The sequence below is a fragment of the Aegilops tauschii genome, chromosome 7, assembly GCF_002575655.3.
Source record: "Aegilops tauschii subsp. strangulata cultivar AL8/78 chromosome 7, Aet v6.0, whole genome shotgun sequence".
Taxonomy (NCBI): domain Eukaryota; kingdom Viridiplantae; phylum Streptophyta; class Magnoliopsida; order Poales; family Poaceae; genus Aegilops; species Aegilops tauschii.
This window is the reverse complement of record NC_053041.3, coordinates 192814792-192826957: the sequence shown is the minus strand read 5'-3', so window position 1 is coordinate 192826957 and position 12166 is coordinate 192814792. Positions and strand designations below refer to the sequence as shown.

The 12166-nt window shown below is 46.5% G+C and overlaps 1 protein-coding gene across 1 annotated transcript; it reads right to left on the bottom strand.

Moving 5' to 3' along the window:
* Window positions 1-8345: 8345 nt before the first annotated feature.
* LOC109759714 (aspartyl protease family protein At5g10770-like) lies at window positions 8346-9860 on the bottom strand. The gene has a single exon (XM_020318546.3). It carries the CDS (start codon window positions 9858-9860, stop codon window positions 8469-8471), a length of 1392 nt encoding a protein of 463 aa, XP_020174135.1. The 3' UTR covers window positions 8346-8468.
* Window positions 9861-12166: the final 2306 nt, after the last annotated feature.

The window sequence follows — 12166 nt, the reverse complement described above, 5'->3', positions numbered from 1 at the left end:
GCGTTTAGCAACAAAGTAAAGTAATTTACATGGCGTTATTCAATGACACGCAGGTCATACAAAATAATAAAGACAACTCCTATGGCTCCTGCCGGTTGTCATACTCATCGACATGCAAGTCGTGATTCCTATTACAAGAATATGATCAATCTCATACATCACATATATCATTCATCACATCTTCTGGCCATATCACATCACATAGCACTTGCTGCAAAAACAAGTTAGACGTCCTCTAATTGTTGTTGCAAGTTTTTTACGTGGTTTGTAGGTTTCTAGCAAGAACGTTTTCTTACCTACGTATGACCACAACGTGATTTGCCAATTTCTATTTACCCTTCATAAGGACCCTTTTCATCGAATCCGTTCCGACTAAAGTAGGAAAGACAGACACCCGCTAGCCACCTTATGCAACTAGTGCATGTCAGTCGGTGGAACCTGTCTCACGTAAGCTTACGTGTAAGGTCGGTCCGGGCCGCTTCATCCTACAATACCGCCGAAACAAGAAAAGACTAGTAGCGGCAAGAAGAATTGGCAAACTCAACGCCCACAACTGCTTTGTGTTCTACTCGTGCATAGTAACTACGCATAGGCCTGGCTCATGATGCCACTGTTGGGAATCGTAGCATAATTTTAAAATTTTCCTACGCTCACCAAGATGCATCTATGGAGTATACTAGCAACGAGGGGAAGGGAGTGCATCTACATACCCTTGTAGATCGCGAGTGGAAGCGTTCCAATGAACGTGGATGACGGAGTCGTACTCGCCGTGATCCAAATCACCGATGACCGAGTGCCGAACGGACGGCACCTCCGCGTTCAACACACGTACGGTGCAGCGACGTCTCCTCCTTCTTGATCCAGCAAGGGGAAAGGAGAGGTTGATGGAGATCTAGCAGCACGATGGCGTGGTGGTGGATGTAGCGGGTCTCCGGCAGGGCTTCGCCGAGCTTCTGCGAGAGAGAGAGGTGTTGCAGGGGAGGAGGGAGGCGCCCAAGGCTGTAGGTTTCTGCCCTCCCTCCCCCCCTTTATATAGGCCCCCTGGGGGGGCGCCGGCCCTGGAGATGGGATCTCAAGGGGGGGGCGGCGGCCAAAGGGGGGAAGGGGGTGCCTTGCCCCCCAAGGCAAGTGGGAAGCCCCCCCACCCTAGGGTTCCCAACCCTAGGCGCATGGGGGAGGCCCATGGGGGGCGCCCAGACCACTAGGGGCTGGTTCCCTTCCCACTTCAGCCCACGGGGCCCTCCGGGATAGGTGGGCCCACCCGGTGGACCCCCGAGACCCTTCCGGTGGTCCCGGTACAATACCGGTAACCCCCGAAACTTCCCCGGTTGCCGAAACTTGACTTCCTATATATAATTCTTCACCTCCGGACCATTCCGGAACCTCTCGTGACGTCCGGGATCTCATCCGGGACTCCGAACAACTTTCGGGTTTCCGCATACACATATCTCTACAACCCTAGCGTCACCGAACCTTAAGTGTGTAGACCCTACGGGTTCGGGAGACATGCAGACATGACCGAGACGCCTCTCCGGTCAATAACCAACAGCGGGATCTGGATACCCATGTTGGCTCCCACATGTTCCACGATGATCTCATCGGATGAACCACGGTGTCGAGGATTCAATCAATCCCGTATGCAATTCCCTTTGTCAATCGGTATGTTACTTGCCCGAGATTCGATCGTCGGTATCCCAATACCTTGTTCAATCTCGTTACCGGCAAGTCTCTTTACTCGTACCGCAATGCATGATCCCGTGACTAACGCCTTAGTCACATAGAGCTCATTATGATGATGCATTACCGAGTGGGCCCAGAGATACCTCTCCGTCACACGGAGTGACAAATCCCAGTCTCGATCCGTGCCAACCCAACAGACACTTTCGGAGATACCCGTAGTGCACCTTTATAGTCACCCAGTTACGTTGTGACGTTTGGCACACCCAAAGCACTCCTACGGTATCCGGGAGTTGCACGATCTCATGGTCTAAGGAAAAGATACTTGACATTGGAAAAGCTCTAGCAAACGAAACTACACGATCTTTTATGCTATGCTTAGGATTGGGTCTTGTCCATCACATCATTCTCCTAATGATGTGATCCTGTTATCAATGACATCCAATGTCCATAGTCAGGAAACCATGACTATCTGTTGATCAACGAGCTAGTCAACTAGAGGCTTACTAGGGACACGTTGTGGTCTATGTATTCACACATGTATTACGATTTCCGGACAATACAATTATAGCATGAATAATAGACAATTACCATGAACAAAGAAATATAATAATAACCATTTATTATTGCCTCTAGGGCATATTTCCAACACGCAAATGGTTAGCTTTTCAGGAAAGTTACATGGTAAGTTCCTATCCAATACCTATATGCATGACTTATTTTCGTAAACTTTCGAACTTAATTTTTCAGTAGATGGGTTTCCATGTACCTATATTTCTAGAAGTTTGCTCTAAATCCTACATATGTAGCATGCTACGAATTTCGAGGTTTGGATCACACAAAAATGAAACATGCTATGTACAGTATCACATTCAAACCTGATATCAGTAGTGTCATTCTCGTACTACTCAAAATAGATTGTCCTTTTTGTTTCTTGAGTTATGTGTTGTGTTTGGATATAGAAAAATTTGTAACATGGTATATATATATGTCATGTGAAAGTAGTTGTTTTTTTCTCAACAAAAAACTAAATGTTGAACTATATTTGCTTCTACCACTCTTAGTAGTTAGTATCCCATTTGTTTCAACCTTCAACTTATCTCATGTCTGACCGTTCGTGGTGTTTTTGTTGTTGGTGATATGGAATTGCATGCTCTACTCAGTTTATCCAAAACCAAAACTGATGGACAATATACTCCTTCCGTTTCTTTTTAGTTTGCATACAAGATTTGGTTAAAGTCAAACTTTGTAAAGTTTGACTAACTTTATAGAAAAAGATATCAACATTCACACTATGAAATCAATATTATTAGATGAATGATAAAATTAATTTTCACAACATATAACTTTAGCATTGTAGATGTTCAAATTTTTTTCTATAAAGTTAGTTAAACTTTACAAAGTTTGGCTTTGACCAAATCTTATATGCAGACAAAAAGAAACGGGCGGGAGTATTTCAATACCCCCTCATGCCTAAGTTGTTCCATGTGGGATCAATGTAGGTTGCAACTATTTTTATTTAGTAGTTTGTTTGTCGAGTCTTAAACTCGAGGCCTCTTGGAATTGACATGATCCAAGATGTTGTACTGTACCTCTTGGATGGTTTATATAGAGTACATATATGGAGGAAAATACACATTACAAATAATGTAATATTTAAATAGAGAGATGTGTCAATACACAATCATTCAATATCAACCCTGTCGCCTCAGGCTCCTCCTCCTGTTCCTATCCTCCTCCTCGTCACATGTCGCTTGTGCCGGACAAAGCCTCGGCGGTCGGCGGTGGCGGCGGGAGATCTTCTCGTCCTTCCGTTCCTCTAAGCAGCAGATCCGTCCTGTCATGGCTGGAGGCATCCATGCGGGATGCAGCCGGTTCTTTCGCTAGATTCGGCCATGGAGGGCTGGCAGCGGAAGGCCCTGAGGCGGTTGTCGTCCGCTCGTCCTCGGCGTCTAAGGTTGCAGCGGCTCCTACGGCAGTGGTGGTCACAATCTACAACACCACTAGCAACGCTAGCAGCAATGCCAGATTCCAAGGCCATGTTGGTGTCAGCGGGCCAAGGGTCTTTCGTCCGGGTCCGGCAATGGTGGCGTCGCCTACCCCCGCAGCAGATGCGGTGACCGGTGCACGTTCCATGTTGGCCCCTTGTCCTTGTTAACCACTCCGGTCCGCGGCATCGACCTCACTGCGGGATTACGGTGGCCACCGAAAGATCTTAGTGGGGATTTCTCTCCCCAAATTCGGTGGTGACTTCATGGCAAGATGCAAACTACGTATGACGGCTTGACGCAGAGGGATGGTGGTGCAGTGGCGGCGGTCATACATCACATGCAGCTGCTGGGTCACGGAAAAGTGGTGGTGACAACACATGATTGACTTCAGCCTCGAGCTCCGGGGTGAAAGCCTGGGTTTAACCCTAGCTAGTTATGTATACCTGGCAATGGCGGTGCTTTTACATCGTTACTTTTTTGAAGACGTTGTTCGAATATGCTTGGACTGGTTCTTCGGGGTGAAGACCTAGAAACTGGCCTTGAGTGGTTGGATCCGGTGACAGAGGAGCTCGAGCGTCACTCGGTGTTAGTGTGATGTCATGAGATTATTAGTGCGGATATGGTCATTTTATAGTTTGCCGATCGATATCTAATCGCTTTGAGCTTTTTTCCCTCGCCTACGCATAGCTTTGGTCTTTATGTGACTTTGCTATTTTGCTGGCGTATTTTTTATGTGCGTGTGTTCGTGTTGGCTGTATGCATCATAGCTTTGCAGAGACCGTGTGTAATGCTTATGTAGATACGCTTTGTTTATGTTCTTCGTGCGTTGAGCTGTTTTTCAAGTCTGAGCACATTTGAGTATAAGGTACAATAAGGCGAATATGCATTTGGACAAGAAAATAGTGTCATTTAATAAAAGAGTTCAGAAAGACATCATACATATGTATTAGCGTGGTTGTGCACTTGCAAAACTTTCCATGTGCAAACAATGCTAAAACATATACAAATGATACTTTCTTTTGAACAAAAACATCATGTGAACTTTAAGGTAACACTGCGTTTGAGTTTTTCTATCGTGAATATCTTACACTATACATTTGACATGTTCTCTCTAATACCACCCAAACATTGGCCCTACCACTGCCCTTATGTCAACATCTCCACAGTCCTGATGTTCCTCCTGCCACAGCTGATGTGTGACTAACCATGACCGGCTACCGTGAATCCATCGAGATTGGTAGCTAGGATATGATACCACCTTTTACGCCATCACGGTTCACAAATCGGCATTCCAAACCCCATTTGTGCCGCTTGTGTACTCCAATAATGTCTTAGCCCGTCCAACACTACAAGAGTTATATGAGGTTTGGCCCTCTCACTCATACGAGGGACCACCCACAGATTCACATAAGCCATGCTTTGTCGAATGGATTGAAGTTCTCATGGACACAAACAATTTCCCGTTTATTTTGTAGGGTCTCTTTTGTAGTATTTATTAGAAACAATAATTATTGAAACGAGACTTAATCTTGTTCATCATTTATTACATAGTCTAACAATCGTCATAGAATTTAAAATGGTGGGGAGTGAAAGAAAGATTATGTGAGGGAACAATTCTAAACATCTCAATTGCGGCAACTATGGAAATACATAAGATGAATTCCAAACTTTGGAAGTGGTGGGTTCTCCAAATGCAAGTATTTCGCTTGGTTTGTCATCCAAACCAGGTTTGGGCCACGACAAGCCCGCGAGGCGGGTGTGGCTGAATTGCGGCATTTGCAAGTTGGGCGAAGGTTATCGAAGATGACGACCCATATGCTCTTCCATGCTTTGCCACTTCACACCCGGCTACGACGCATTATTCAAGATTAGCTTCCCCTTCCTTTTGAGCCTAATTTGTGGCATGCCTTCACCCACGTAAAACATGGTGGACTCATGTGATGCATGGTAACTAGGGTAGATGCAAAGCCATGGCGTCCTTGCTTTTGTGGGTTTGTGGGTGGTATGGGAGATTTGGAAGGAACATAACGTAAGATTTTTTTTCTCTAAAAAAGTAATGTTAGAGTTTTGACAAACAAGTATACGCCAACGGCCATGCTCATATCTCGCATCTGGAACCAAGGCTCGACTTCGGTGATTGCGTGTTCCAAGCACTTGGGTAGATTTTAGCATTGATTTAGCAAGGAGCATGCAGAAAACATTGGCTCATTACAGGGTGGATTTGAGGTGGGATACTGTGATTGGATTAAGGGAAGAGCTGGCCCCACCCAACTGAAAATCAGGGGGGGGGGGGTTAATGTGGAGGAAGGAGCCCGTAATCCCCCATAAAAGGTCCGTGTGTGTAACATTTTTGGTTCGATCAAGTGATTAATGGGTGTAAAGAGAAAATTACATAGGGGTCATGAAACTAGGGAAACTTTTGACGGCATGTCCCCAAATGGGCTCTCGACGTGCTTGGCTCTAGCCAGGCGCATTGCTCCATGTTCCTTCTGACAGCACTGATGATGTCGCTCATAGACTTAATATTTTCCCTGAACGTGTAGCTACTTTGTTCCTGCGGCTGGGGTAGCTGTCAGCCCACCCGCGTTCGAGCCTCGGCTTTGCACGCGGCGCTCACGGAGTTTCTTCTATAAAAGAAAGCCAACAAGGATTAGCCCTTGGATTGGTCTCATACTTTTTTTTAACTTCGTTCCTGCCAATCTCCTAGCAGATCAGGATGCACATTGATCGCATGCCCTTTTTTGCGCCGTAATCCGAACGTTGGATGATCGTTGTGCCAATGGTCGTGGTGGTTATCTTGAAAACTACCCAGGTTTCCGGATGCAAACTTGCATTCCCAGACGAGATGGATAGAGGGAAATCCTGGACAGAGCACTCCAAACTTCGAATGCAGGGAGGGCAAAAGTAGCCGTTGGGCTAGCCCCTCCACTGTAGCATGTCGTTGCACCGTAGGCGATTTTGATGCAGCAGCCATGAAAACATCTTCATCTTCCTCGGAGTCCACGCCTTGCAGATGATTGATTTGAAGCCCGGCGTGTTGCTGCCCTGGGATTGCAACTAGAGAACATCAACACCGCCAACTAGCATCTTGAGAGCTCCGTCAAGGATTGGTGGACCAAGCGTTCGGACGCCTCCAATGCTAATAAAAAGGTCATGGCTTCCCTTGCTATGCTCATATCTTGGACCATTTGAAACAAAGGAACGCACAAGTCTTCCGCAACAAGTGCACCCCACCACCGCTACTGCTTAACATCATAAAAACGGAGGCTCGTCTTTGGGTGACCACGGGTTCAAAAAACCTGAGGGCCATCATTCCGGGAGAGTAGTCTCTTTGTTTCTTATTAAGGGTTGTAACAAACTCTTTTTTCCTCTCTTAATTAATATATGAGGCAAATTTTTTGCCTCCATTTCAAAAAAAAGCCCAACAAATTTTTTGCCCTGGAATTGCACCTGGTACGCGGACTTGTTCGAGTACTCCCGGGAGCATTTGGGGGGAGCCACTAGTTAACGAGCGCTCCTTCGGGAGCCTTGCAACGATCAGCGCCACTTGGCGCGCTCTCAGCCATTTACCACGTGTCGCGCTCTGGGCGCTTCCTTCGGATTTTTTTTTATTTTTCCGCATGCGTTTTCGGCTATTTAACGGTTTTTTCCGATGTTTTGGTTTTCCACCGGTCTTGCTTAGCTTTTCGACCAAAAGAAATTCGAAAAAAAAAATTCCGCGAGAAAACGCGTTTTCTTTTTTTTCCCTTTCGCGAGAGTCACGGTTTTGCTTCCTCGAGAGGCACAGTTTTGCTTTCGCGAGAGTCACGGCCGTGCCTCTCGAAAACGAAAAAAAACGCATTTTCTATTTTTTTCCCTTTCGCGAGAGTCATGATTTTGGTTCCGCGAGAGGCACGGGTGTGCTTTCGCGAGAGTCACGGCCGTGCCTCTCGAAAACGAAAAAAACGTATTTTTTTGTTTTTTTTCCTTTCGCGAGAGTCGCGGTTTTGCTTCCGCGAGAGGCACGGTTGTGCTTTTGCGAGAGTCACGGCCGTGCCTCTCGGAAACGGAGAAAAACGTGTTTTTGTTTTTTTTCCTTTCGCGAGAGTCACGGTTTTGCTTCCGCGAGAGGCACGGTTGTGCTTTCGCGAGAGTCACGGCCGTGCCTCTCGAAAACAAAAAAGAAAACGTGTTTTCTATTTTTTTTCCTTTCGCAAGAGTCACGGTTTTGCTTCCGCGAGAGGCACGGGTGTGCTTTCGCGAGAGTCACGGTTTTGCTTCCGCGAGAGGCACGGTTGTGATTTCGTGAGAGGCACGGGCGTGCCTCTTTCGAAAAGGGAAAACCCCGTGCTCCCGGTTCTGTTTCTTCGTCCGGTTTTTTCGTAAAAAAAAGTTCGTCAAAACCTATCAACATAGGATCTAGTTTTGAAGATCTCGATGTGAGGAATCCAACGGTGAAAGCAGTTTGAGATTTGGACACACGGTTTTGAGAGATAAAACGTTTTGAATAAACGGATCTACGAAAAAGGGGAAAACTCCCAGGTTGCGACAAGTGGTGCGTTGCATGTGCGCCACTTGTCGCAACACGGGGAGTTTGAGTGATCTTTGCAACGAGTACTCCTCTACCAGTGATTTCGGCATTTGGCTAGAATATTGTCGTTAGAGCATGCTTTTGTAATTTTGGGTTGTGCCCTTCCATAGTGTGGACCTGTTAAACTTCCATTCAATCTTTATTAATGAAATGAGGCACATCGTTGAAAAAAAAAAGTAAAGTAGTCGCGTGGTATGTGCTCTTGAACGAAGCAAGAGGGCGACGCACACTCAGCAGGCACCAGCTCTGAACCCGACGCTTCCGCGGCCAGAATCGTACAAGAGCTCCAAGGTACGCTGATTCACGTTGCCGATGATCCCGCCGATGCTGTCGGACCTTTCTCCCCTGAAGGCGAGGCATCCTTCCACCAGAACCCCCGACGGCACGCTGAGGTCGACGGTGGTGCCGCCGCTGAACGTGAGGGCCACCTTGGGCACGGTGACGCTGCTGTTGCCGGTGAAGTTGTAGCACGTGTCGAGCCCGTTCTCCGACGGCGGCAGGAGCGGGTACTGGGACATGGCGCTCTGGAACGCCGACCGCAGCGCCGCGTAGGCCGTCTTCGGGAGCCCCGTGATGACCGTGCCGGAGTCGATGATCATGCCCTTGGAGAACACCGCCGGCGGGATGTCCAGCACTTTCCCGGCGACGCTTATGCCGGTGAGCGTGACGACGTAGAACGTCGCGAGCTCCGGGGATAGGCGGCGCATTGGCGTGAACAGGAAGTCGGCCGTGTTGTTGCTCGGCGCGCCGAGGGTGAGGAACCCGGCGCTGCCGCTGGCCGGCGGGAGGCAGTAGGAGAAGGCGCCGCCGTACACGGACGACGTCTGCGACACGAGCGACTCCGGCGCGCCGCCGAGGCCGAGGAGGCCGTCGAACTTGTCGTAGGGCCCGTGCTGGTTGCTGCCGCAGCCGAAGCTGAAGTTGCTGACGGAGACGCCGGTGTTGAGGGTGAGCATCTCCGTGCTGTACACCCCCGTGGTGACCGCGCGGTTGCCGTACTCGATCGCGTACCCGCACAGGGAGGCGCCATCCGTGCCGTTGGTGCAGCCGTTGTCGTAGCTGTCGACCGAGAGCGCCTTGCACGCGTCGGTGGCGCAGGGGATGGGCGCGAATGTGGACGACTTGCTCGGGTCGAACAGGGGGTCCTTCTGCGGGTAGCATTGCGTGGAATTGCAGGGCGCGCACTGCACCCACGACAGGTCGCTGCCGGTGTCGATGAGCACGGTCTGCTGCACGGCCGGCGTGCCGATGCCCAGGGTGACCACGTACTCGAGCGAGTCGACGGAGTCGCCGAGGAACGTCGGGACGCTCGCGTCTCCTGCTGACAACATTCTCGTGCGCGCCGAGGCCTTGCCCGTGATGTAGTTGGCGCGGGCGCGGTCTCTGCGGAGCCTCTCGGCAAGAGACGGCTTGCCGCTGGCACCCGAGGGCGCGCACGGTCCGTGCCGGTGCGCCAGCGGCACGGACGCACGGTTTGGCAGCTCAGAAGTTACTGATGTGGAGCATGCTGCTTCTGGCTCGAAGGAGCTAGCCGGCACCACGACGAAGTTGTGCTCGTCGCCTCCAAGCGCGACCGAGTAGAGGCTGCATAACAGAGCGCACCAGAGCACGGGGGAAACCATGGCTGTCATGTCCTAGGTTCTTGCTTGTCATGTACGGATGATCGGGTGAGTATTTATCGGCCAATGTCGTTGGCATTTCGATTTGCACTCATCGAAGACATACGGAGAAAACTAGGCAAAGATGAACATTAGGACTACATTACTTCCGTCGCCCTAATTGGATGTACATGCTGCATTGTCCTATTGTCCTTGGCAATGTACGTCGGACTTGCATGCGTTGGCATATGCCGACATATCTGATATGCTTTTGCATTGGAAACATCATTCAAAATGCTAACCAGATGTGCTCGATCAGCCAACAGCGACAATGTCGCCTTTGCTAATTACCAATATGACGCGTATCTCCTTTCTTCTTTGGGTAACGACCATCTTGCTAGCCGATTCCGAATGGTAACTGCCTAAAGCGACGACTAGCGGGCCGGCCCATTTGCGCAGTTTGCTCGCTGCGTGCTGCAGGTTTGCTCTGCTCCGCTTTTCTTCGCTTTTTTTATTTTTTTGTTTTTTTATTCACTTTCCCTTGGGTTTTCTGTTTTATTCATTTTCCCCTAGTTTATTTATTAAATTTTCTCATTGATTTATTTCAGTTTTTCTTTCTCTATTTGTTATAGTTTTGTTTTCTTTTGTTTCTTTCTTGTTTTTTTATCAGTTTTATTTGTTTTCACACATGTCTAATTTTTTCTCAGTACAAAATCTACATTTCCAGAGCACACGTGAAACATTTTTATGATATACATTGGACTTTTTCAAATACATGATGTATATTTAAAAACAAAAATATGTTTTCAACACTTTTTCGAGTACATGGTAACATTCTCCAAATATACGTTGTGCATTTTTAATGGAAATGTTTTTTTAACTATACACTTTTTTTACATTTTATGAACATTTATGAAAATTTCACGGGCAATTTTTGGATACAAGTGATTATTTTTTAAAATGTCACATACATTTTTAATGGATATAAACATTTTCTAACCAACAAAAATATTTCTTTACATTGTACTTAACATTTTTAAAATGTCACGAATTTTTTAATGTGGGAATATCCCCATAAATTTTACTTTTTTCCAATGGTATGAATGTTTTTACATTTTATACATTATTTTTAAAAATGCATACATTTTTTTGAAACACGGTAACTTTTTTTAAGTTATGAACATTTTTTGGAAAACTGCGCTAACAAATTTTTTAATACTATGTTAACATTTTTTCAATGCATAGTTTTAAATTTTCCTAAGTGGATATAAGTTTTTGAAATATATGCATTTTAAATATAAATAATATAGAAAAATAAATTCTAGTGATGACAGCCTGACGAGCCACATCCTACTGGGTCAACCCACTACCGGCGCCCTGTAGGCGATGCAGCCGTCTGCCTTGCAATAAGCGGCACATAGCCGTTTCCGATCCATTACAACAGCGTTTCAGCTCTCACTGCATAACTGGGTCGTTACATAAGTGTGTCCTCCTACATAGGCCCAACCAGGGCGCAATTATAGAGCAGCCATTTTTTTCTTTCTAAAACAACTTTTTTGTTTATTTTTAAGAAATTAAAACTTAGTTCTCTTGCATGAAGCTCATGTACCTATTTCTACTATTTCTAGATCTAGACCGACCACAAATATTCATATGGCATGTGTACTATGTTTTCACCATATTCCTTTGTTGGGCATCCTATTTTTGGGTTGCATCTACCCACATACATGTGGTACAGGGGGCCATCTATGGGCCACTAACTCCCTTAAACGTGTCACCTCTGGTTTCCCTAAAGAAGGTGTATTATCATATAAGACCGAGGACTCCATTACGTGCATGGCAACATGATCAAGACAAAAGAGACCGATCGTTTGCTTAAAGCTAATTTTATTAAACCTTATATATATGGTGAATGAATTTCTAATATTGTACCGGTGGAGAACAAAGGATTTGGTAAATTGTGGGTGTGCACTGATTCAGATATTTGAATAAAGCTACACACAAAAATGAGTATCCTATGCCAATGGCTGCTATGCTTATTAATGATGGTTGAAGACATAACATCATTAGTTTTTGTGATAGTAATGCAGGGTACAATCAATTTTTATGGCGAAAGGGACATGTCCAAAACGGCTTTCTGATGCCCCGGCTTCCTTGGTTTATTTGAATGGACCATGATGATCTTTGGGTTAGAAAATGTCGGCGCCACGTATAACACGACTATGAATTTAATATTTCATTATTTGTTTGGCATCATATTTACTGTCTATGTTGATAATGTTGTTGTCGAATCACATGCAATTGAATCTCACTAAGCTGATTAGCATTTA